This window comes from Bombus affinis, chromosome 4 (genome assembly GCF_024516045.1).
Source record: "Bombus affinis isolate iyBomAffi1 chromosome 4, iyBomAffi1.2, whole genome shotgun sequence".
NCBI lineage: Eukaryota > Metazoa > Arthropoda > Insecta > Hymenoptera > Apidae > Bombus > Bombus affinis.
In genome coordinates, this window is record NC_066347.1 from 6,694,645 (window position 1) to 6,719,496 (window position 24,852).

A 24,852-nucleotide genomic window follows, 5' to 3' on the forward strand; every position below is an offset into this window, starting at 1 on the left:
TGGACAAGGATAAAAATATTTGTAGCCAGGAATCACGTTGCCGACGCGACATCTGTTCAAATACAAAATCAACGACATCCTGAAAACGCTCGAATAAATCGTGCCTTTCCTCGTGGCGACCTCGCGTTTATACGTAGATCCGATTTGTTATAAACGAGAACACGCAGCGTCGCGTCACTGTCAAATCTGGACGTAGTCTTAGTGAGTCACTGACTCCAACAGCTGTACGATTTCTGATTCAGCAATTAAATACCGCATTGCGAAACACGATACTCTACAAAATACATATTTCATTTATACTTCCTTCTGTATTGCTTTCGTTGAAATATTTTTCCCTCTTACTTTTCTCTCCTGATATCTCCTATATTTAAAAAATCGCGAATAAAACGGGATATATCGAATAGATATTAAAACCAAAATCTATTTAAAAACTATCTATATTTTAGTGATATTAATTAAAATATAACATCCATTTCGGGTTCTACAATTGAGAAGAACCTGAGGAGAACAACAAGGAAATTGGAGTAAAAATTGCACTTCTGCCACCTATTCTTTTATTTACCTTTCAAGCTAACAACAGTTGAACAAGCTCGAACAGTTGTAAAATATCTTAAAGAAATTGCATATGCATACTTCAAACAAATTCCAACTTTGAGGAAAGAGACTACGTCAAAGAGTTTCGAGAAACAATTCTAGCTCATAATCCATAAACACACAGGAAACATTGCAATTCAGAAATACCAAAGACTATCTACCTGAAATACCAAAATAAAATCCAAAATCAAAAGAAATATGAAAATAAATATGAAATACACGCGCATACGTGAGAATGAGCACTGAGAAAGTTTCACGCCCTCATGAAGAACAACCAGCAGAAAGCAAAACGGTATCGAACCGACGATATACACACGGGGAGAGATCTCGATGATAAAAATAGATTCTGAAACGGGCGTGAGGACCCTTTCGTCGGGTCTAAGTGCGTAAGTGGCGTGTGGAGTGGTTGACCAGTTGGTCGGAAGTGCACTCGCTGGATGGGACGTCAGCACGAATCGTGACGAAAGGATGCAACGCCGATTGGATGAGAGAGACAGAGAGAGAAACTTTAGCAAACGAGCGAGAGCGAGATAGTCGACCGATATTACATAGAGGCCATGGAGGGCCAGAGGGAGGGGAGGTTTTCCTTTTTAAAAGAAACGGGACACGCCGTGATATAATCGCGTAATCGTTGCGTCGAGAGAAGTCAAAGGCACGAAGCGTGCACACGATCGTTTCGGCTCCGGTTTGACTCGTGATTCCGGCTCTTCTTCCTTTCTTCTTCGCTCCATACGTCCCAACGAGGGAAGAACGAAAGGAAGACAAAGATAGAAAAAGAATGTCTGTAAAGCACAGCCGTCGTATTGCTCCTTGCGAGTCGTGCCTCAACTTTCACTTTGATCTGTTACGCCTCGACAATATCCCGCTTCGTCTCCTCCCCACCATTCTGTCCGTGCATCCCCACCTCTACACCTATCAAAGCGTCGCGTCGTCGTCGCGTCGTGTCGATCCTGTTCTGATTCCTACGTTGCGAGGATACAAGGTAACGAGACGTATAAACGCTGCACAACTGTACGGTCACCGATAGACGATAGGCCGATAGGGGGCTAACTGTCACTACTCCGTGATATGACGTCATGGACGTCGTGCAATCGATAGCAAGACGAAAGGGATGCAGGATGCAGGTGTGCAGCGAGATGCACATTCAAGCGAAATATACCGTCGGTCGTAAATAGACCGGAGATATTCGCTTATTTATGGGAAACTTAAAGACGCAAAAATATACAGAATGCAGATAATATGTGAAAGTACATAGTATATCCAGATAGATTATTGATCATAATACTTGGTAGTAAATGTTTGAAAATGATAGATAGGACATTGTGACCAGACTAGCGCTGCATTAACCGTGCTAAGACTAGGATTTTGCTTCTTTACCTGACCATTGCCAGTCTCACAACTTCTTGACATTACGGAATAGTTCATAGCGTTAAGTATATAAAATAAACAAATATAATACATCAGCAATTGTTATCTCATTCGTATTCGACGAAAAAAGAAATACTTGGAACATCGATAATTGGCCTAATAAGGTCTTATTCCATTTACGGGATCAATTAAAGAAACACAACTATAATGGAGATTTGGCAAGAATCTTAACCAGGTTACTTGACGATTAACGAGAAACTGGGATAAATCATGGAAGATGGATGGTTTTGTATGCCATGGTGAAGTCATACGAAAGAGGAACCTTCTTACAAACTGACAATGATACACCGGTACTCGGAACTGATTCCACCGAAGCGAGAACAATGCCCCTCTTGTTTGCTGGCGGTTAAATAGACGCCGTTTCAGAATTTTTGGCACGGCTCCCTCTACCTTCTTCTCAATGGCAAACAGAGTGAGTTTTCTGCTATTTTCATTTCTTCCTTTCTTTTCTTTTAACGACTAATCCAAAAAAATTATTGGTTATTATTGAGATCATTGGTGAGTAATTAAAACAAATTGCAATATTCGTATATTGTAATATTATTTATGTATTAATATGTATGATATTATGGTATTAGGTATACTGCAAAGTAATTGACTTCTATTAAATACGGGCTGATACAAACTTGAGATTGATAATTAAAATAAATTGCAATATTTATTTATTTAATGCAATATTTCAATATTACGCTATAACATAATTCGTATTTATTTACGTGCGTTTCTCTTTTGCACTGTTAAGTAGATTTAACGAATATTCTTACGTTATTAAAGACAAGAATAAGAAGAAAATATTAGAAATTCAGAAGAGGAGACAAAAGTATCTTTTTAAGATACTTTTCTATCAATTTCCATTTGCAAAATTTCCAGCTGTTTCGCAGTTTATTAGGAGGTTGAGCATGCGTGGCGAGGCAGTCAATTTCACGATGAAGAAACAGAAACGCGTAGGGAATGAAAGAAAAAATTATCGCTGTGAACCAGCCTCGGCTCGGAGTTAAAAATATGGCCAATTAAAGACCCACACAAAGCTGAATGCAAGGGCCAACGTATTCTGGCTTGACAAATCCGAGATGAAACAGGCTCGTCGACTTTCCCCATTTGTTTCCTCTTGAATGCGAAATATCTCTGTAATTGCATTCAGCATTCTTTCCTTACAATTCTTTTTTTTACTTTCTTCAAAAATTTACCAGATCATTGTTTGTACGAAAGAATTTAAGATATCTTTATTTATATCATAACCATGATATTATGATTTATATTATTAAGTTTATTAATTGGTGTAATAATTTATCGGATAATGAAATAGCGATGTCAGTTACTAATCTCGAATTTTTTCAGCAGTTTTGAAAATATGGAATATTAACAAAATTTGAAATGAACAAAATGAAGCCAAGAACGTTATAAAAATGGATGGTGAATTATAAAGAAGAAAACTAAGTAAAGACTATACGAGAAAGTACTATAAAAGCAATATTAAAGTAATAAAAATAATTATTATAGGAAAAGTAGATATTTGTTAACACAATAACCTACTACAGCTTAATTTCTTCGCGTCTACACGCATAGAAAACCAAAAGGAAATTTGCGGTTTCGTTTTTTCTCAAAGCACGTTAATTTGAATATCGCTAGGGTTTTCGTTTTTATACGGAATAAATTATTCAAAAAAACGAATTTTTCTACCTGGATGTCCAGCGACCGATTCTTTTTTTCATTGGAGCACCACTTTTCGTTCGTGTTCCAGGCCTCCGCGCACACAAACATGGAGGCATGTGGGACGATCAAGATTTAAGGCCGGTTTCGAAGATTTAAGATCTAGTCGCGTTGCGTTACGAACATTATTTATTTTTGCAAAATGTTGCAGGACTTGACACGAACCACCGTGAAAAAAAAAAGAAAAGAATACACGCAACGGTTGAAAGTTGAAAAACAAGTCCATGGAAGAAGATAAGCTTCTACTTGAAAAAAGAATGTGTCTCGTGAATCGTCTTACTTCGACGTGTCTTTGAATTCGTGGCAATATTGAATTTTAATTGAAGAACATTGCCGGAAAGCAAGAAGTGGTTCGATTAAAACTGGTAGAATGTCATATTAGGAATAACACGGGCTCAAAGGCAAAAAGAATGTAAGTTACAAAATCTTGGATCTGAGAAAAATGTAAATAAAATTAAATTTTAATGATTTAACCATTTTCGTGACAAAATCTTCACTATTAATTTATCGACCTCTGACCGATACTTAAATATGTTACAAACCTGTCTTAATCAAATTCAAATTGAATTTTGTAAAAGAAAGTGAATTTTGTAAAAAAAATCTCTACAAAGATTTTAATGTTACTAATAATTTAATAGAAAAGATCTGTATGCTTTTAAAATTTAAAAATTTTAGAAATTCGGATTACACGATCGAAGAATAAATAATGTACAAAATATTACAATGTTCCAGGTAAAATATACCTTCCAGCATTTTCTTATCTGAATAACCACGATCGAACAAGGAAAATGTAATCACGATGGAGAGTCATTAGACGATGAGAAATTTTCGAAAGTTTCAATGGAATCGTGCTCAAGCAGGAGACTTATCAAAGGGGGAGACCTATGGCGGCTGTCTGATTCCTAGCCCTGCGAGTTTGAGGGTCAATCGATAACGAATCTAAATATTGGCTTCGCCTTTTACTTTTATCAACGTGCACAGTCCTTAAGTGCCAGGTCAATCGTAGTTCTCCTTGTATATTATGTATACAGGAAAAATCGTAAAACCAAGATGATGACGAAAAATGAGGTCATCGTTACAAGCAGTCACCCTCCTACGAGTATTATGATGTAACAGAACTGAACACTTTAACAATTTGCAACGGCGAATAAATATCTGACGAACTTTTTTAATTTATTTATCTTTTTGAAATCGATTACTCTCATCGTCAAAGATATATCGAAGTACAAGCGGTTTAACGTACTTGATTTATTGTAGATTATCAATAAAATCTGCATTATAATCATTATGTACCGCTTAAAAGGATTTAGCAGATCGTATCTGAGAAAAGAGAAAAGAGTTTATGCTCTACAGAGGATGATTCATCCAGCTCGATCCAACGATTTTAAGTTATTCTTAAATTATTCTCCATATTTAAAAATTAGCGATACAACATCTTTATTAATTTATGGAAAGTTTAGAGCGAAATTTTTTTACATACAACGAGCTTTTTCGCACATTATTCCGAGAAATAAGAATATTATAGTTAATAATATAATTTATATATGATTTACAAATTTTCTAAATTAAAGCATTCGACCATTGTCGACGAAATGGCCAAATGAACGAAGATTGTTTTAGAAGAGGACAAAGAGTACTAAATCGAACGCTGCAATATTACAAGATTCGATTTTTCGCTCAACTTCTCCCTTACTTATTCATCTTCACTAATCGATTGTAATTAATAACACCAATTATTCGTTTCCATCTCTATGTCGAACGATGTAGAAATTTACCGAGCCATCGAACGCGACAGGGAAGATTAACGAGACCTGAAAATGCGTTCGATATACACGTTTCCAACAGAGATCGATTGTCATACTGCGACACTAGTGTTGGAGAGTTGGCACAAACTCGGGGATTGCCTTCAACGGTCGGCCCTGAGATCAAACTCCAGATCAAGCAAGATCTTCCGGAGATCCCCCTCGTTTCATCAAATTTAGCCTCTTAAAAAATATTGGCACATGGTATATTGTTTTTCTCAATTTGTGCATGACTTCAAGAATTATAATGAAGATTAATGCGAGCAAACAACTCTGAGTGTATGAAATCGTTTCGTGAATAGTTAACTTTAATAGTAGTTCGCAAAAGTATTTGAACATTTAGTATAGAAAACTTTCATGTATATACTGTACATATTATATAGAAAACATTTTGAAATCTCATTAGCTCTGTAACGAGTTTCGTGATTACATTGGTCAACGAACGACTTGTATCTGCACCTCTTTACTCAAAAGATGGACAAAAAGCTTTTTATAATACATTCCTATATTTTTACTCTATACTCGTATATATGGCCTTAGATACAATATTGATTCATTATAGCTGATCTATATACTGAAAGGAATAAACTGAATAACACACTCTCCCTAATACGAACTAAATAGCGAAGGGCTTAATTCAGATCAATATTCGAGGGAGAGTCTTTTGAATATAGGTGTACAGAAATCATCGAGGTTCTTTCAATCTGTTCGTAGCTTTTTCTATAGAGATATGTATTATTTTATTATGTTCTACAATATAATTATTTGTAGGAAAAAATATATTCAAATAATAACGAAATATAACGAAAATATACACATTAAAATAAATAGTTAACATAGCTTTTTATCTACATCGTTTGTTTCTCTTTTCGAGCGATTTAAAGGTGAATTTATCGCCTGTACATAAGCACACTTGTTTGAACACGCAGTAAAACCAGAAATCGGTACAACGTTCAAGCAATCACGATAACGTCGCGCTAAAATAAAACCGAAAATGATTCGAAAAGTACTCGAAGCATCCTTAAATGTGTATTCTCTTCAATGTTTACGATCGTAGGTACGCACGTATTACAAAGAGTTCTCAGGTCTGGAATAAAAATCGCCTTCACTAATGGCTCAATTTCAATAATCGTTGAAACCACTCTTTCTTTCTCTCTCTCTCTCTCTCTCTCTCTCTCTCTCTCTCTCTCTCTCTCTGGGAGCTCTTGTTTCGCGAAACGGAACTATGTCACAATAAATTGTGTTTACGTATTACGAAGTCATCGATAAAACGTCGAACCTTGATAGGAGAAAAAAAACGAGAAATAACGAGATTAAAACATTTCATTGGATACTTTAACTGTAGTAGATAAATAAAATCTTGCAAAGAATAGGTCTGTATTAAAGTGATATGTTCTTCGTTAAAAATAAATAATTATTTTCTTTAAGCGATGAATTAACAATTACTTTTAAATTGAAATCTTGCTCAATATAATGGAAATTTTCCAGTAAATATATTGTCATACAAAATTCATAATATCTACTGTTTCTCTAATATTTTATTTTTAAAATGTTTATTACATATGTATTTAAATTTTTAAAGAAGATTTTAATCTTTTTAGATAGTAAGGAGAATTATAATTAATTACAAATAGTAAGGAGGATTTTAATTAATTACAAAGAATAAAACCTCTTAATTTTTTCAAATAATGACTTGCAAAAAAGGTTCCATTAAAAGGTATGCAATTATCCCATTATGAATGCTGTTTTCGAACAGATAAAAACTTAAAATGCCGTTTATCGCTTTTTTTTTATTCTTTGCTACGCCTCGACTTTCGAATTTCTGCCGCGACTTGAAAAAAAAAGAAAAAACAAACAAACCGCGATAAAACTCGTTTCTCACGTCCAACGTATACAATTGTGTCTGTCCCGGTACACACCACTCGTTCTGTACGAGCACACTTATTGAAACGTTTTCTGTTCACTTGATTACGCTACGAAATTAGCAAGATGCCGGTACGGAACGTAATCGAATATAGTCATTTTAAATTCCCTACTAACGAGAATTGCTTCCTGAAAACTTGCCACAACCATCATTTTCTCCCGTGATAAAACGCGAAATAAATGAAAACATAAAGCAACTGTGCATTCGATAATCGTAGAAATCTCTCACCAATTTCAATAATAATTTTTGTAATTTAAAACTTTTCTAAAATAAATCTTAACTATTTCTGTTATCATAATAGATACCTATTATTTTGATTCTTAGTTGATATTATCGATATAAAATTTATTTATCCTTTGTTAATCGGGTCCCTTTTGCATGATTATATTAATATCCAGTCAATAAGAATACGACAATATTACGCTTTGGTAGTTGAAATTACAACAATATGTAATATTATTCAAGCTTCAAATTATACCTCCGCTTTATATCCCTCGACACAAAAGATAGTATACTTTTTTTCTTTATAATTTTTGTCGAGTACAAAGAGAAATATGACTAAGCGAATGAAGAAACAGTAGCAGATACTCGTTGTATTTATAACGCACCACGAATACCACACCAAGTACTTTACGATTACATGGTATAATTACGTACAATTTCGTACCCTACGTTGCTGAAAGCACTACCAGTGTTATACACACAGGCAAGCGTACCAATTGTACGTTCGCCTCTCAAATATACATATATACGTACGACAATATTCATACACTCATAAGAACAACAAAAACAGAATCCTTATTATTAAGTACACACTTCAGTTTCAAACATCGTTTAGCATTTTAGCTTGTATTTCGTCTCACGAAGTGTGATTATGAGTATAATTTTTCTCTTTTACCTTTTTCGTTAATAAATTATATAGAATTACGGTTTATTTAACGTTCTTTTGGAGACTTGCTTTTAATTATTAGACTGAGGCACATGAAATGTTCTCTTAGTTTTAGTTAGGCAGACCAACATTGCCATATTAAAAAAGAAATTTATTACAAATTACGCATTTCGAGTGTTAAAAAGATTTATGATAGAAATATCGAAACTTTATTATTGGATCTCATGAATAATCAGAATATTTATGTGACTTTTTATACCAGATCAAATTTTTGAAAAGTGCAATGTAAGTTACTAGAAACATAAATTTATCAATCGAGGAATGCATAAATTATTTTAAAAGATATTCTAACCTTATTTCGATAATTTTTATATTCTACAGTTGATAATAGTTCTTATAGATTTTAAATAATGAAGCTAACCGAAGCTAGAATCAATATGGACATTATTTTGATTATATGATGTTTCGATTTCAAACTATGTGCAGTTATTTGGAGAAACATTTCATATACCCCAATCTAACATTTACTCGAACCGCCTTTGATTTTATTTCTATAAAATATATTTTTATCTGTGTTTATCATAATCAACGAACGATAAACAGAACAGAAAATGAAACAAAGAAAGTATTATATGATATCTTTTTTCTTAACAGTATGTTACTTTCGTTGGTTTTTGACGTGTGTCGCATTCTTGCGACAAATTCACGAAACCGGAAACACATGTGGCGGTTTCGCGGCGAAATGTTTTTCAACCACAGAAACGAAAACCTAACCTACCTCGTGTTCATCTATCTTCCTCTTCATTACATCACTTCACCGTATCTCGAAGCTACATACATTTTACATTGCATACACGTGTGAAAACCTTGCCCAATGTTTGTTCTCTTTCTTTCAAACAAGTTCGTTAGTAGCATCTTAACTAAATTAGATTGTCTAACGAAATATCCTTCCGTGGAACGACAAGAAAGAATCGCGGGGCAAGGACCATAGTGCCTCTCTTATGCCAATTATGAATACGTCATTTCGACAAATTATAGAAATTCACAATCGAATATACAATTCTTTAATACTTAAAATCACAAGATGGGACATTATATTTGTTATATTACATTTATTGACTTAATATTAGAATTATCAAAGTAATCAACGTGATAAATTTTTCGTGGTAATTATATAGATTTACAACGATGCACTTTTGATAAAAGCTTTCCCTTTCCTTTACATTATTTTCTCATATACCTTTCATTTTCTCTTATTATACGAGTCATCGATAGTTTCGATATTAATTTATATACTTCAGTACAAAAGAAAGAGATATTTAATCCATTTTTTAAATGAAAGATTGAAAATCTGCATATTCACATCGATATAAGAAAGGCGATATATGATTCTTCGAAGACAAGAATCCACGTTCGCGACACTTTAGAAACGGTACAAAGAACAGAGCATACGCGACAATTTTTCTAAGATAAAAGACATTTGTGTGTTACTTACCATGCAGAAGAACTTCACGTCGGCGTTACGCCCGCGCACGAAAACAATCTAAAGACGTACTCCAAAAAATCCGTGAGCGTGTGTCGTGGTCCTGGTTTGGTCAGGAAAGATTCCTCTGGATTGTAGCCTTGCCGTTTCCCTCGGTCTTTGTTACCTTCGCAGGTACGGATGGATAGCCGGCGAATAGAAAAACCTCACACGCGTAGTCCCGCAGTGGAGAATAAAAAAAAGAACGATACGCGATGAATCGAAGTCAAGTGCAATACACACACGAACAACCGCACGGCGCGCGGGTTCAGCGGCCGACTGAAAGGATGCAGTCGCGTTTGGTCCGCCATGGTCCGCTCACGGACCCCTGTGGCCCCTCGTGGTCCGGCCATCCCCCCACCAGATCGCGACAACAGAGACAAAGCAGCTGCGCGCGCACCTACACATTTTTTGACCCTCCACCATTCTCCCTTCCCTCTTTTCCCCACTCTACGACCCTTAGGCTCGATTCACCGCCGTATCGTCCCTTAAGTCTTCTCATTCGTACACACATGCATACTCCCTAGTGATAGGATCGATTCACCAGGAATTTCTAATTCCCCAGTCATTCGATAAATGAATCTTTGAGAAATCTGAAATATGAACAGAATGTATTGTAATTATATTAATAGTACACACTTGTTCGTAAATTATATTTCATTATAACGTTTATAATCACATTAAATACAATTCTCGAGCGTTTATAATAGTTAATGTGTAGCGATTAAATGTGGATATTTGCGATTAAAATAAGTGAAGATGTTTGTAAGAAAAATTGGAATTAGATTAATAATAAATAAAATGTGGGTTTTTTTACATTTATAGGAAATTTGTAGCTGTAGGAATGCATATAGATTCTATTTTTGTAATTATTTATTTAATAAAATGCGAATCTGCATAAATATCCGTAGTCTAGTCTTAATAAAACTATAGAAATATATGTAAGTATATACATATTTAAACCATTTAGAAATACGTAAACGCCTCCTTTCGTTTACACTGAATTGTATAACCTTTGTAATCTGAAGGAGAATAATAAACATACATACATATATAGAAGTACGCTGGTCAACTCCATAAATTGGAAAGTTCAGGGAAGTGATAGTGTTACAAGTGCTATCTTTTAAATTTACCTTAAAGTTTACTATTATTTATGTCGTGCTCATGAATATTCGTGTAATGAAATTAAGAAATAAATAAAAAGTGCAGTTGACCAGTTTGTCTTCTGAAAAACTTATTTACTGCTGTTGAAATAATTAAAAAATAATAAGACAATACCTTCTGAAATGACTCATCCAAATATGAAAGCTTCCTAAAGTGTTATCGCCGATATTCATAATTGATCTTAAGTCGTTTGTTAGAGTATTGAAAACGGATCAAGAGGGTATTGCTCCCATCGCTAATAAGGCGTCGCACACATCACTACCCAGGAGTCCTTAGTCGACACTCTCACCCGCGCTACCGCTCACCCCCTCTTTCTTCCACTTGCAGACTCGTCATAGGCCCTGTTTACACCCCGCGAGAAGGAGAGACTGTTACCGGTCTGGTAGCTTATATCGATGTAGGAAAAAGTGTGTATTATACCGACCGATCCTATTGCACTGGTTGAATCGAGGTAACCGCCTTGCAATTCGACGGACCAGTGTTAGACTACCATTGGTGTTGAAGAACATGAATACGATGACGACCTTCTAATACCTCCTGATAACACGCTACTTGCGTAATAGAAAATGTACATTTAGTTTCTGCACTATAAAGATATAGTGCAAGTTGCTAGATCTGATCACGAAATTAAAGACAATTAGGATTATTATTGTATTTGTTTCATTTGCTTGATTTTTCGATCGATGCAATAACAAAATAATGTTTCATTGATTGTCACTTTTATTTCAAATAATTTTAGGAATAAGAATAATTTTACTGAACATCTTTTACCATTTTTACAAGAAATTATTACCAGCATATATGTATAGCATCTAATTATTACAAATAATTCCTACTAAGTAATTATTATTATACCTCTTTTCCTAATAGTGATGCACCTGATATTGTACTTGGTTACGAAGTGTTAGGTGCAAGCTACAAGGGGCCTATAAACAGGAGCTTTGATACGTGTTAATCATCGTCATAGATTATGTGAACAATACTATATCCTTGTAAAAATAATTTTTACAATTAAATAAATAAATATGAGACTAAAACGTAATATGTAATTTGTAAGTTAAATTTGTATGAATTCATAAAGTATATACATATATATACATACATATATATGTATAATTGCTCTAATTTTTCTACAGTGGTATTTGAAAAATTATTGACTTTATTCACAATTAAATTACACTGTATTTTAAATATTTATTTTAAAAGTAGTTAAAAGCTTTTTAATTATTACCTATTATAGTCTTCATCAGTTTTGTTAATGTATAATATGTATAATATGTATATAAATATATATATCTTGTAACCATTTATTTGCTTTTATTATTCTTAGCATTTGCAATATGACTATATCCCATACAATATAATTATCAGCATACGTAAGTACATATCTTGTTATTTAAGCCTTAATTTATTATGTTATTAATTTATATATGTGTATGTACATATATAATATGTATAAATATATATAATGCGACATCTGCCAAACTTTATTCAATTAATACATTTATCAAATTTGAATCAAAATACATACTACGTATAAAATAAACCATATATAATATAAATGAACTTTTTATAATTGTTATAATTTCAACATTCTGTAATTTATTTACGAAGATCCTATATGTTATTCCTGCAAGAAATAATATATAGGATAAATTGTTACTTTTAATTTAAACGTATTAACCTCAAATATCTTTTTCGAATACAAACGTACATAGCTCGAAAAATTGGTGCAAAATATTTTATTGTAAGAATATAACTTTTTAATACAAATTTTTATATTTATTAGATATTCATAAGATATATTAGCTTTAATTGATAACATAACAGTTACAGTTTTATTAATTAATGTTCCATTTTAACTTTACCAGAAACACTTTATGAATTACGTGCAAAGAAGGTTAATTGGGTAATATTGTTATTATAGTGAGATTTTTAAGGATTATAGCAACAAGTTTATGATTATTACATATTGAACATGTTAACATTCATTATACTATGAAGAATATATCTATATTTCTTGTTTTGGTAAAAATATTTTTAATATACTTATGATTTGAAATTCTTGGATTATTGTACAAACTTAAAATAATAGAACTTATTTTCGCAGATATCCTGTGTGTTAGCATCTAAAGATAAATTATTACATTATGTAACTGATGAAGTTGCAGGAGGTTCATACAAATATTATAATTTAGCTTACGATGGTTTTGTTAGAATAGTGTTAATATCTGAGTAAGTAAGTTATTAAAATAATGTTATATTAATTATTAATTTACATACATATGTTGTTTTTACATATATATATATATATATATATATATATATATTGTTATTACTATTGTTCTATATATAAATATAGAATATATATATATATATATATATATATATATATTCTATATTTCATAGGGTTGGAGATACAGATTTATATGCTTCGCAAATAATAACAAAACCGACATACGAACCAGATCAATATTGTCTTCAATCTGCTACATGTGGGGATGATGTTATTGTTATTCCTGATAGGTATATTAAATATAATTTCGTATAAACAAATAAATATATAAATTGTAGTAAATATATCTTTTTTCAGCTTTAAAAGACCAGTTAGTATAGGAATATATGGACATCCATCACATGAAAGTAGTAAATATATCCTTTTAGTGTATGAAACAACAGATACAGAAAACATATCATTTAAAAGAAATTTAGATATTCATCATGAGGTATATATTAAAATACAGAAATATCTAATACATATATATATATTTCATATAAGTAATTGTAAGTATTATTATTTTAGGAACAAAAGCCATCAATCTTATCTATTACCTGGTATTTGTTAGATTTTCTTTTTAATACATTATTTTGATGTGTTATAATACAGTGCATGAGTTTTCTTAATTAATCATGTTGGAGTACGAGAATCAAATATTTTTGGAAATACTCCATGAAGATGGTTTGGTTATTACTGCAAAGTAATTATTGTATTTACTTTTATATTATATAAAATATATTTCACTTATTTTGTTTCTCAGTTGATTCTGATTTATTTATATTATAACTTTTTAGGGGACTGGGCTTAGAAACTGTATTTGCAAATATATTAAGAGCTTACATAGATCCTGGAAATTTAGTTATAGTTTTAGGGACTACAAATCATGATGAACAGTATTTTATTGATTTTTTAAAAAGTCAGGGACTTAATCAATTACCCCGTATTGTATCTTCCGAATATACTTCTGATGAAAGGTTTGCGTCACAATAGCAACTTTTTGAATCAAAAATCCCGTTTAATATTTTCACTTTGTTATTTTTTAATAATTATAGAGAAGGACTGTATTTGGAAGGTGGTGTGCTATTTATGTCAGGTCGAATTCTTATAGTAGATTTCATAAAAAAAAGAGTTCCATTAAATTTAATTACTGGAATTCTTGTATACAGAGCACATAATATATTAAATTCATATCAAGAAGCATTCGCTCTTCGTTTATATAGGCAACACAATAAAGTAGGTACTTAAAAAGGATATGAATCCCTGTTACATAATATAAAGTATTATTCTGAATTTAATAAATTTTTGTAGACTGGTTTTATTAAAGCTTTCACTAATTCAGCATTGGCATTTACTGTTGGATTTATGCAAGTAGAACGAGTAATGAAAGCATTATTTGTTAAAAAATTGTTTTTATGGCCGCGTTTTCATACACTTGTAAATAATAGTTTAGAAAAAAATAAGGTAATAATATTATATAGTTATTACTATTAAGATATATCATGAATTTTAGTATAAAAAGTTCATTAAACAATTTTTTTAGCCAGATGTTATCGAATTACACATAAAAATTACACCAAAAATGTTAAACATTCAAACTTCTTTACTTGATATAATGAATTATATAATAAAAGAACTAAAAAGGCTTAATAAATATGTGGGTATAAAGTTTTAATAATTTATTAGATTATATAAAAGCTAAAATCCGTCTATCTCTTTTTTCTTTTTACTTTTTTACAGTTGGATTTAGATGATTTAACTGTTGAAAATGCAATAGCTAAAAAGTTTCACAAGCAATTACAATCACAATTAGATCCTATGTGGCATCAACTTAGTTCTACTTCTAAACAATTATTATCTGATTTAAAAATGTTACGTGATCTTCTCGCGTAAGTATTCAAAAAGCAAAGAAATAAATAAAATTTATTTCCTACAGAAAAATATAAAAATATACAATTTAGATGTTCAACATATGAAGATTGTGTATCGTTTTATGCAATGTTAAATCGCTTACGCACTATGGAATATGCTGTAAAAAATAGTGGCTGGTTAATGTTAGATTCTGTAGATGCTTTATTTAAAAATGCGAAAGACAGAATTTATAACGAAAAAAATGGTAAGCTTGTTTGTACAGATTTCTATCTTAAAAAATAAATTACCTTATTGTTTTCATAATTTGATAATGTACATATCATTTTTATATAGAAATAAAACCTGAAGCTACTCCAAAATGGACAGCATTAACGGAAGTATTACTTGAAATTGAGAATGACAATAAAAAGAACAAAAATAACAAAAATGCTGAAAAGGTCCTTATTTTAGTACATGATCGAAATATTTGTTATCAATTAAGAAATTATTTAACTATGGGTGCCAATAAATATTTACTGTATGAAGCAATAAAGAAACTTTCTTATAAAGAAATAGCAAAGACAACGTATGTAACAAATTAAAAATATAATCTTTTATTTAAAAGCATATATATACTTAAGATATGCATTTTATTGGTTCATTTACTTCAATAGTGAAAAGAACATAGAAGAAAAATCTACATCTGCAGAAAATAATGAACATAGTACAGAGGAAGAACAAGATGCTTATGTATTAACATTATCTCAAAAAGTCAGAGAAGAAAATCAATCTGATTCAACAGCTGAAGATAACAAACAACAGACTTTATTTGAAGATTGCTCACAAGTAAAACTAGAATATATTGTACTGTGTAATGCATGAAATTAAAAGAATTCTATATGAACTATTTTTTTAGATTGCTGATCTGGATTTAACTAACATAAATACAAATACACCTATTGTTCTGATACAGTCTTTAAAAAAACATGGTGATCCAATGGCATTGCAACGCGCGTTAACAGAACATACACCAACTAATATCATTATGTATGTAGCGGACATGTCTGCTGTACGACAAATTGAAGTATGTGTGAAATTAATAAAACAACTTTTTCTAATTTATTAATGAAGTATCATTATAACTTAAGTAGATATATTTTTTATATAGGTTTATCAAAATAATAATCCATCAATAGATTTAAAAGTATATTTCTTAATCTATGAGAGCTCAGTGGAAGAACAAGAATACCTTACATCTTTAAGACGAGAAAAAGAAGCATTTCATCTATTGATTAATGCTAAAACTGTATGTTATTGTATTTCAAATGAATCTTTACATATATATGAATTATAACAAAGTATATTTTTATATCAGACAATGGTTATTCCTGAAGACCAAGACGGAAAATCTGAAGATTGTTTAAATCTTGCAATACAATCGAATGCAGATGATGAATTGAGTACACGTAAAGGAGGTTTATCGAAAATATCTGAAATTCCTAATACTGTCATAGTTGACATGAGAGAATTCAGAAGCGAACTACCCGCTATACTTTATACACGAGGCATGAAAGTTGAACCTATAACATTACAGGTATAAAGGAATTAAAAATTTTAAATTATTTAAAGGCAGAGTATTTATATTATAATTATGTTTATAGGTGGGAGATTACATTTTATCACCAGATATTTGCATTGAAAGGAAGAGTATTTCTGATTTAATTGGTTCTTTAAATAGTGGGAGATTATACAATCAAGCTATTGCTATGACAAGACATTACAGCAAACCAATGCTTCTAATAGAATTTGATCCAAATAAACCATTCTGTTTTCAAGTACATATATATGTTTTATATATAGCAGTTACTTAAATTTTTAAATTCATTAAAAGGCAAAATTCTTAATTATAGGGATATTATTATGCTAGCAAGGATGTTCAAAATATGTTTATCACTTCAAAACTTCAACTTTTAACTTTACATTTTCCTCGTTTGAAACTTGTATGGTCACCTGGACCTCATGCAACAGCACAATTATTTGAAGAACTGAAGGTAATAAAATAAAATTATAATTTATAAGAGTTTATAGACTTAAAATACATAGAAGTAGTAGTACGCTAAGTTGATACTATTCATATTAGTAATTTATCATATATAAATTTATAGCAAGGAAAAGATCAACCAAATGCAGAGAAAGCTGCGCAAGTTGGAATTGAGGAAAACAAAGAAATATTAGCAGAGAAATATAATCCTCGTATTCAAGATTTTGTTTCAAAATTACCTGGAGTTACTTCCAAAAATTTACATTTAATATTAGGTAAAGGACAATCACTAGATCATCTTAATAAACTTACAAAGGTAAGTGCTGTAATTTAAATTTTGTTAAGATAAGGTATTGGATTTTCGAATAATATAAAGAACATTTGAATACAACAAGTACATTTGAATAATGCTATTTTCCTTTTAGGAAGAACTTACTGAAATGATTGAAAATAAGACCGAAGCAGAAATGTTATATAGTGCATTTCATGAAAAACTTTCTTCAGCTGAAGAAAAATCAAGCACAAATAGTAAAAAACCTGGATCCAAAGGTCGTGGAAAAAAACTGTTTACTAAAATCAAACAGTAATATTTCAAATACTTTACTTTTAATATGTTGTTTTCTAAAATGCTGGTTGTTTACATTATTTTTATGTTATGTTTATATAAAATTTAAGATTTGTGAATACTGTATTGTAACTTGTGTGATATGAAAAGAATTGTGTGTGTATAAATTTCAAAAAAAAAAAAAAAATAATAATAAAAAGTGAGGCACTTTTATCTATCAAAATTATAAATTTCTTCGTTACATTTTTATTATTCTTGCATTTCAAAAGTTTTTAATAAACACAATATAGCTTTATTTAATATTTCTTCTATTAGTGACATACAACCTTCTGAGACTAATATATTATTGACATGTTTTAGTTCAAATATCCTGTAATTATGAAATATAAAAATAATTCCATAAAAGATATTTCTTTTTCAATAAAAAGTTAAATGACATACTTTGCAATTTTCGCAGTTCCACATTCCCGAGAAATTATAGATTTCTTTGCAGCCTTTTTAATAGTTTTTAATACTATTTCATGTGCAATTTCTAATATTTTATGTATTGTTGCATGAGTATTAAATGAAATATGTTGTAGGCAAAACTATATAAATTATGTATATATGATATTAGATTTACAAATATTAAGTTGTAATTAGTGAACTGAAATTTTAACATTTAACTTACTTCATTATGCTCATGATGAAAAATGTATGCTAAAATAATTTTAGAAACTTCTGAGATAAATCTCATTTTTTTTTGTTCAGTCATTATATCTGGTTGAAAATTCAACAATAAATCATGAAGCTTAGCAGTTACCGTATTATATTCTGCCATTCTAATTAGATGAATTTTTTCATAAAAACGCATATCCATTCCTATAAAAAATCATACAATTTCTACTGAGTATTTATGTTTACAAAGGAAATACATATGTATATATGATAATACTAGTACTCCATAGAACTCTTTATCTTTAAGCACCTGGTTCATAGTCACTTGAAAGACTGTAGAGACCATTTAAATACCGTTTAGCTAACAAAAGCGATTCGGTATCGCGAATATCTATACTATCCACAATATTATCAAGCCATGGTGTAATAGAGTAAAAATCAAATGCAGTATCAGTGATTCTTACATCTTCTCCTTCTATACTTGCTGGTGGTTGATGTTTCTGAAATAAGGGCAATAGCAAATTGGTGTACAATACAATATAAATATATTTATAAATATAACTGGTTTCAATTATACAAACAAGGAAGATCCTTGATTCTGTCTCCAATTTAAGTTCATTATTAAAGCTATATTCTCCACATTGTGAAATTACAATTTTTTTAAGAGGATGTTCATAATATGTTGAAATATCTTCTAATATTTTTAAAGTTTTAGCACCATCTATAAGTTGTCTTTGTACAAATTTTAAATGTTTATTTTAATTCTGTTTTAATCATATAAAAATATTTAAGATTAATACATTTAACTCACCCAAAAGCAACATAAAAATAATTCATCCAAGGATTTGGTTTTAAACATACAACAAATTGTGATCCATTACAATGTTTGCCATCATTTGTCATTGAAAGAACTCCTCGACGATCATGAGGAACACAATAAGATTCATCAGGTATTGTAACATCAGCAGCATTATTTTTATCCAATTGAAATGGTTCAAATCCTACAAGAAGCAAATATTTAGAATAAAGCTGACAGTAGGTAATACTTGAAAAATACTCAAAGTACTAAACCAAAGACTAATTGATATAACGTTGAATTATACCCCCTATACCTCCACATTGGAGCCATCCATCCTTAACTATACGATGCAAACATGTATTTATATAATAAGCATCTTTGTAACATTCTTTTACTTCATCATATCCAGTACAAAGATTTAAAAAATATTGACAAGTTAATGGCAACAAATCAGAGTATAACTAAATTAATATAACATTTAATGTAAAAGTTTTGTAAGATAGTTATGCTTTTTAAATTATGTGCAAATTCTTACCATAAACACGAATGAACCAATAGGTGTATCATCTATAGAAAATGTGAAATAAACATATTTTCTCTAAAGTTTAACAACATCATATTAGTGCACAATTTATATTATTAGATTATCATATACAAAAAGAAATAAGATCGTTTACACAACAAAGAATAATTTACCTTAGATTTTTCCATAAATTTTTTGCAATGTTCTGCAGCAAGATTTTCATAATATTCTACACCAATAGGTAAGCTAAAAATATAATCTTGACTTATATAGTGCAAGAATTGTATATCATTACCAAGGAATTTATTATTTATAAAAATAGCAACAGTTTGTGTTAATGACCACATTTCACCTCCAATTTGCTAGAAAGATATAATTGTAATTTATAATTGATATACTAATATTATAACATACTTTAACAAGTGGACTAATGGCAGTTTATTACTCTTTTCATTTTAAGTATGTATTCATGCCACTCCATTTGAAACATTTCTATAATTTGTGGCATGGAAAACTTAAATGCTAAATGTTGATGTAATTTCTCTGCATATAATCGTGCCTTCTGAAAAGCAATAGTATTTATAATACCTATTACTTTAATTTGAATGCAATCATTTCTACAAGAGTTTAGATAAAATTTGTCGGATAATCCTTTTCTGACTTTATTTTGCATAATTGCAAAGTTAATTTTAATTTTTCTTGAGTAAGTTATTTAACATAGTAATTGAACCTAAATGATAAAAAATATATAAATAATGAATAAATCTAATTTTTAATTTCAGTTCTGTTGTGGCTACTGTGTCATTACAATGAAGATAGATTGCTACAACATTTCCCAACTGAAGTCGTACAAGATTAGCGAGAAAAAATGAAGACTATATTTGAACCTAGTGAAAGAAGTTTATTTTATCATTTGCGAGTGTATACTTGTAATTATTATTTATAAAATCAATCCATTTATTGTCATGTTTGAAAAAAAATATGATTTATTACAAAAGGACATAAAATATACATATACTCAACTAATATTACTATCAAATTCATCCTAATGTGAATAATAAAATGTATATCTTTTTATATTTTTCAGAAAGTCTTTATTATTTAAGTGTTTCATACATTGCCTCTGTAGCATTTTCAATATCACTTTCTTCATCACTAGTACTACTTGTATCCAAATTATATAAAAAGGATTCATTTTCATTCATAGGAAAATAATACCTGAAATTTTGTGTTATTAATGTGTAAAAATTTTAATTAATCTAATAAATTATGATTTCATATTATATAAAGTACTAACTCTGGTTGATCCCACACTTTTTCTGAAGGTATCTTAAAATGATTTTCTTCCTTCATGTGTTCCAAAACAGTATCCACTTTCATTTCACAAAAGACACATTGTTTTAAATAAATTTGTCTTCTGATATAATTAACTACTTTTACCTGTTTTAAAATAATAATTTAACAATTTAAATTTTCACACCTTATTTAATTTAATCTTATTTATTTAATCTTACTTTTTGATAAAATGTTAAATCTTTTGATGCAATTTTAAAATCAAAATCATGTTCTGCTTTCATATGTGTAAGAATAAGATGGAAATGCTTATCACTGTAAGTACAGAACAAACAAGATATTCCAATGCCTTCATCATTCCAATCTGACCAGGTATCTTCATCCTCATTTTCACTGCTTTGATCTCCTACCACATCATTTTCAGTGCAAGTATTCTAGATACAAAGAGGATTATACATTTATGTATTTATATCTTTTATAAACAAAACTGTTGTTAAAGGATTTATCAAAATACCTGTTTATGTCTCCATGATTTTCCAGGTTCCAAGTAATTATTTATATAAAATTTATCATACTCTTTATTATTTGGATTTATCCTTTTGTGTAGCTTCTTACGCATATGTTCCTTTAAAGCTGTACGATCTTTAAACAATTTTTCACAATATATGCATATCAAACTGGAAGAAAAATATTTTATATCAAAGCAATATCTATTTAATTAATATATGTTTGTATATCTCACTTTTCAATAGCTGTTTGAATTTTATCTAAAAATTCATCTATGAATACCAAATTATCTGGTTTCCCAAGGTATAAATTATGTTTTTGGGCTAAGTGCTTTATATACGTAATACGTAAACCTGAAAATTCTGTTCTACAAAACATGCAACCACGATTAAAGTTCGTATCTTTCCTTTCTCTTGCTTGTTCTGATAAAACCCATTCCTTAAAACAATGAAAACTTATATTTTGTAATATTCTATGTATGCATATAAAAGTTTTATAGGCTAGTAATATACCAGTTTAGCTTGATGTATTTCATCTCTTAAAGTTTTATCTTCTGAAATACAATCAGAAAGTAAATAATATTTTTCATTTTTACTTGGTTCTCCAGCAGGAGTGCAATCCATTAACATTGTTGTACAGAATTTAGTTAAAGGCTCTTCCTTAAATTTCACACTCCAATAATGTATATAGCTAAAAACAATACCAATTTTTTATTTTATGAATATTTCATTTTTAATGACAATAAAATATATTATTTCAAATAAATTAATAGTAAACCTTTTTAAACTAGCAATATTCCAAACATCTCCTATTACAAGACGATGTTTTTCAAATAAATGAGACAACAATTGTTTTTCATTTTTAGGAAGAACGAATTTTTCATCGCACAAAACACATTTTGTATTGTAAGGTTTATCATCAAGTCCAACAAATTGAGATTTAAATACAGTACCATCTTCATTATAAACACTGCTTATAGGTAATAAATCTTTATATTTTTCTATAACATAATATTGTACAATATATACTACTCCTAAATTTACAAAATATTTATAAAATTAAATAAGACGTAAATATATAAAATATATACCTGTCGAATTCATAGCTGTTCTACTTTTAATATCTTTTAAATCAACATATAATTTATAAGATTTAGATTTATTTCAGAAATTTCTTTCATGCAATAGGTTAAATATCATTTATTTTATATAATATATGATACATGTACACATATCCATGAAAGTAAGAATATGATTTATATTTCTTTAAAGTTTGTAGATAAATTTAATATCTTGATAAATTAATTGTACATACAAAGGTATGGAGGAATATTACTATTTGTTACTGAACAGTACTTTGCTCTGTCAAAGAACTCATGTCTCTGTTGTTCAGTCAAAATGAGAAGTTTCTATTGAATAAAATTAGAATGTTCTTTTTCAATGTAACATTTAAATACGAAATAAACAACAAAGTACTGCGAGATAAATGCTTTGACTATAGAAATCTGAATATTTGTGATTAATTTTAATAATGTGTCAAGTATAAAGAAGTATAATTATTAAGTCATGTTTTTAGTATTTTTACTTATAGATATGTATATTTATATTTTTGAAATTAACAATTACAATATTTGTATATTTTGTACGAGAATTTAATTTTATTTAAAATATAATATTAAAATCATATTTTTACCAAAAAAAACAAAAACAAAAGTAATTCTTTAAATATTATGGATATGGCTATTTCTTACAAACTGATATATCTAATCAAATCTAAAATGAAATAAATACACAGGAAGGTAAAAAGGGAAAAGTAGATATATATATTATACAAAAATTATTTATTATTTATTTTCCTTTCTCAGTTTTAGATTTATGTTTCATAAAGCTAAATAACAACATCAAATGGCATATATGTAATGAAATGCTGCTAAACACGGTGCTTGGATAAGTGTTCCAGCATAATTCTATTATGCCCAAAATTGTTAATTTTATTACAGTCTTATAGTCTGTACACCATGCAATATAGGGCAATGTGTGATAATACCATATGTAAAATTGATAATGCAATGATCTACTAAAAATCACACCAATAAAATTTGCAGCAAACATTGGAAAAATAAATAATTGATTCATCGTAGACATATCTATTTTCTCTTTCTTTTTTAGTTGAGGTTTCAAGCTTTTTTCTATATACTTTAATTTTGCATATGACTTCATATATTTTATCCATCTTGATGCACAATAAATTAAAGTTAATATATGCAACACTAACAATGATACATGAAAATATGAATGGACAAAAATATGTTCTGGTAGAAACCTCCAATTTACTGTCCATTTAAACTCAAAAATCCTTCCAAGATTAAAGGCACCTTTTATATATGCAAATGGATTATTAAGTAGAAAAGGAAGACCTAATACTAACTGAATTAAGGCACATATAAGTAAGTGTATTATTGTCTTGAATATTCCTAAATTACATATGTAAGCTATGAGAAGTGCTGGTGCAAATAGCAAAATATTCATTTTTACAGACACAGCCATACTATAAAAAATACTGCCTAAATACCATTGGTCATCTAGAAATGCATTCAGACTAGCAAATAACAACACCATTGCAACTGGATCATTAAAAAGTCTTAAGGTAAATATAGAATGAACTCTATAAGATGTACAACACATAATGATCAAAACATACGGAGGAACTTTTTTAGTTTTCGTATAAATTCGAAAAACTAATGTGAGTAGCACAATATAAAGAACGGCAAAGAAATACTGTGCTATTTTTATCTTTGTTCCATGTTCCGTAATGAAGTACAATATAGAAAATATATAAACAAATCCTGCAGGGTAGACTAATGGTCCAGTGTCACCTTTCAATTTCGAATAATCCAACGTTCCATTCAAAAAGCCCTCGACTTCTTGCATATATGCTTTCCAGTCGATTTCTGTATATGGTATCCTTTCGATAATCAATATATTCAGAATAATTTCCAAAATGATAAACAGTCCTCCAATTAAATACAATTTTCTTGGATCTGTGAATAAGGAACTTAATTTTCCCCATTCTAAATAATTTTCATACCAATTCTTGTTATTTTTCTTCGATAGTTTTATTAAATTGAGGTTAGATCGAAATTCTCTGCGCGGTGCCATATTGTTGCAAGTAAGTAGCACACGTGTTCTTTTAAGTTCGCTTCTCTGTATGCGAATTTTTTGTATCTTTTTATGAATTCGTATCAACCAATCACAAGGCGTAATGTTAAATGTGAGTCAGAGGATGTTAGAGCCAATCAGAATGCGCCA

General features: G+C 29.8%; 7 protein-coding genes and 2 long non-coding RNA genes across 17 annotated transcripts in view; 3 read left to right on the forward strand and 6 right to left on the reverse strand.

Moving 5' to 3' along the window:
- Positions 1-10,210, reverse strand: part of LOC126915693 (probable serine/threonine-protein kinase dyrk2) — a 263,932-nt gene extending 253,722 nt beyond the window's left edge. The window contains exon 1 of one of the 3 annotated variants that reach the window (XM_050720604.1): positions 9,843-10,210. The gene's annotated coding sequence lies outside the window, so the exon portion shown is untranslated. The remainder of the gene's footprint in view (positions 1-9,842) is intronic. The other 2 variants (XM_050720602.1, XM_050720603.1) reach the window with 2 other exon arrangements.
- LOC126915720 (uncharacterized) lies at positions 2,345-4,908 on the forward strand. Of its 2 annotated transcripts, XR_007710308.1 has the most exons (5): positions 2,345-2,434; positions 2,893-3,149; positions 3,364-3,435; positions 3,523-4,144; positions 4,465-4,908. It is a non-coding gene; the product is annotated as an uncharacterized LOC126915720 (long non-coding RNA). The 2 variants fall into 2 exon arrangements; XR_007710307.1 differs by lacking the exon at positions 2,345-2,434 and having other exon boundaries at positions 2,587-3,149.
- A 514-nt stretch (positions 10,211-10,724) lies between the features above and the next one.
- Positions 10,725-12,408, reverse strand: LOC126915721 (uncharacterized). The gene is made up of 2 exons (XR_007710309.1): positions 11,458-12,408; positions 10,725-11,374 (listed from the first exon to the last, which is right to left on the reverse strand). It is a non-coding gene; the product is annotated as an uncharacterized LOC126915721 (long non-coding RNA).
- Positions 12,409-13,031: 623 nt separating this feature from the next.
- On the forward strand, positions 13,032-13,905 carry LOC126915364 (UPF0669 protein C6orf120 homolog). The gene is made up of 5 exons (XM_050719967.1): positions 13,032-13,061; positions 13,144-13,268; positions 13,443-13,559; positions 13,627-13,759; positions 13,837-13,905. Exons 1-5 carry the CDS (start codon positions 13,032-13,034, stop codon positions 13,903-13,905), a joined length of 474 nt encoding a protein of 157 aa, XP_050575924.1.
- LOC126915696 (DNA repair endonuclease XPF) lies at positions 13,143-18,060 on the forward strand. 2 transcript variants are annotated; one of them, XM_050720613.1, is made up of 19 exons: positions 13,143-13,272; positions 13,443-13,559; positions 13,608-13,759; positions 13,837-14,011; positions 14,106-14,285; positions 14,364-14,544; positions 14,620-14,772; positions 14,852-14,965; positions 15,049-15,197; positions 15,270-15,424; positions 15,514-15,745; positions 15,834-16,005; positions 16,076-16,243; positions 16,328-16,465; positions 16,535-16,753; positions 16,821-16,994; positions 17,070-17,210; positions 17,325-17,516; positions 17,626-18,060. In XM_050720613.1, exons 4-19 carry the CDS (start codon positions 13,944-13,946, stop codon positions 17,785-17,787), a joined length of 2,598 nt encoding a protein of 865 aa, XP_050576570.1. In that variant the 5' UTR covers positions 13,143-13,272; positions 13,443-13,559; positions 13,608-13,759; positions 13,837-13,943; the 3' UTR covers positions 17,788-18,060. The 2 variants fall into 2 exon arrangements, with proteins under 2 accessions (XP_050576570.1, XP_050576571.1); XM_050720614.1 differs by lacking the exon at positions 15,049-15,197 and having other exon boundaries at positions 14,852-14,969; positions 15,245-15,424.
- Positions 17,790-19,999, reverse strand: LOC126915707 (uncharacterized). Of its 5 annotated transcripts, XM_050720639.1 has the most exons (8): positions 19,918-19,984; positions 19,757-19,788; positions 19,234-19,423; positions 19,004-19,154; positions 18,733-18,922; positions 18,436-18,626; positions 18,207-18,352; positions 17,790-18,135 (listed from the first exon to the last, which is right to left on the reverse strand). In XM_050720639.1, the coding sequence occupies exons 3-8, from the start codon at positions 19,323-19,325 to the stop codon at positions 18,015-18,017; spliced, it is 891 nt and encodes a 296-aa protein (XP_050576596.1). In that variant the 5' UTR covers positions 19,326-19,423; positions 19,757-19,788; positions 19,918-19,984; the 3' UTR covers positions 17,790-18,014. The 5 variants fall into 5 exon arrangements, with proteins under 5 accessions (XP_050576596.1, XP_050576598.1, XP_050576597.1 ...); XM_050720641.1 differs by lacking the exon at positions 19,757-19,788 and having other exon boundaries at positions 19,918-19,999; XM_050720640.1 differs by lacking the exon at positions 19,918-19,984 and having other exon boundaries at positions 19,757-19,900.
- Positions 19,861-20,417, reverse strand: LOC126915716 (probable inactive peptidyl-prolyl cis-trans isomerase-like 6). Its single transcript, XM_050720662.1, has 2 exons — positions 20,190-20,417; positions 19,861-20,106 (listed from the first exon to the last, which is right to left on the reverse strand). Exons 1-2 carry the CDS (start codon positions 20,415-20,417, stop codon positions 19,861-19,863), a joined length of 474 nt encoding a protein of 157 aa, XP_050576619.1.
- A 398-nt stretch (positions 20,418-20,815) lies between these two features.
- Positions 20,816-23,090, reverse strand: LOC126915705 (zinc finger protein 277). Its single transcript, XM_050720637.1, has 8 exons — positions 22,635-23,090; positions 22,322-22,544; positions 22,057-22,234; positions 21,780-21,982; positions 21,552-21,714; positions 21,259-21,471; positions 21,042-21,184; positions 20,816-20,962 (listed from the first exon to the last, which is right to left on the reverse strand). Exons 1-8 carry the CDS (start codon positions 22,645-22,647, stop codon positions 20,842-20,844), a joined length of 1,257 nt encoding a protein of 418 aa, XP_050576594.1. The 5' UTR covers positions 22,648-23,090; the 3' UTR covers positions 20,816-20,841.
- Positions 23,091-23,367: 277 nt separating this feature from the next.
- Positions 23,368-24,762, reverse strand: LOC126915704 (lethal(2)neighbour of Tid protein). The gene has a single exon (XM_050720636.1). It carries the CDS (start codon positions 24,700-24,702, stop codon positions 23,392-23,394), a length of 1,311 nt encoding a protein of 436 aa, XP_050576593.1. The 5' UTR covers positions 24,703-24,762; the 3' UTR covers positions 23,368-23,391.
- Positions 24,763-24,852: the final 90 nt, after the last annotated feature.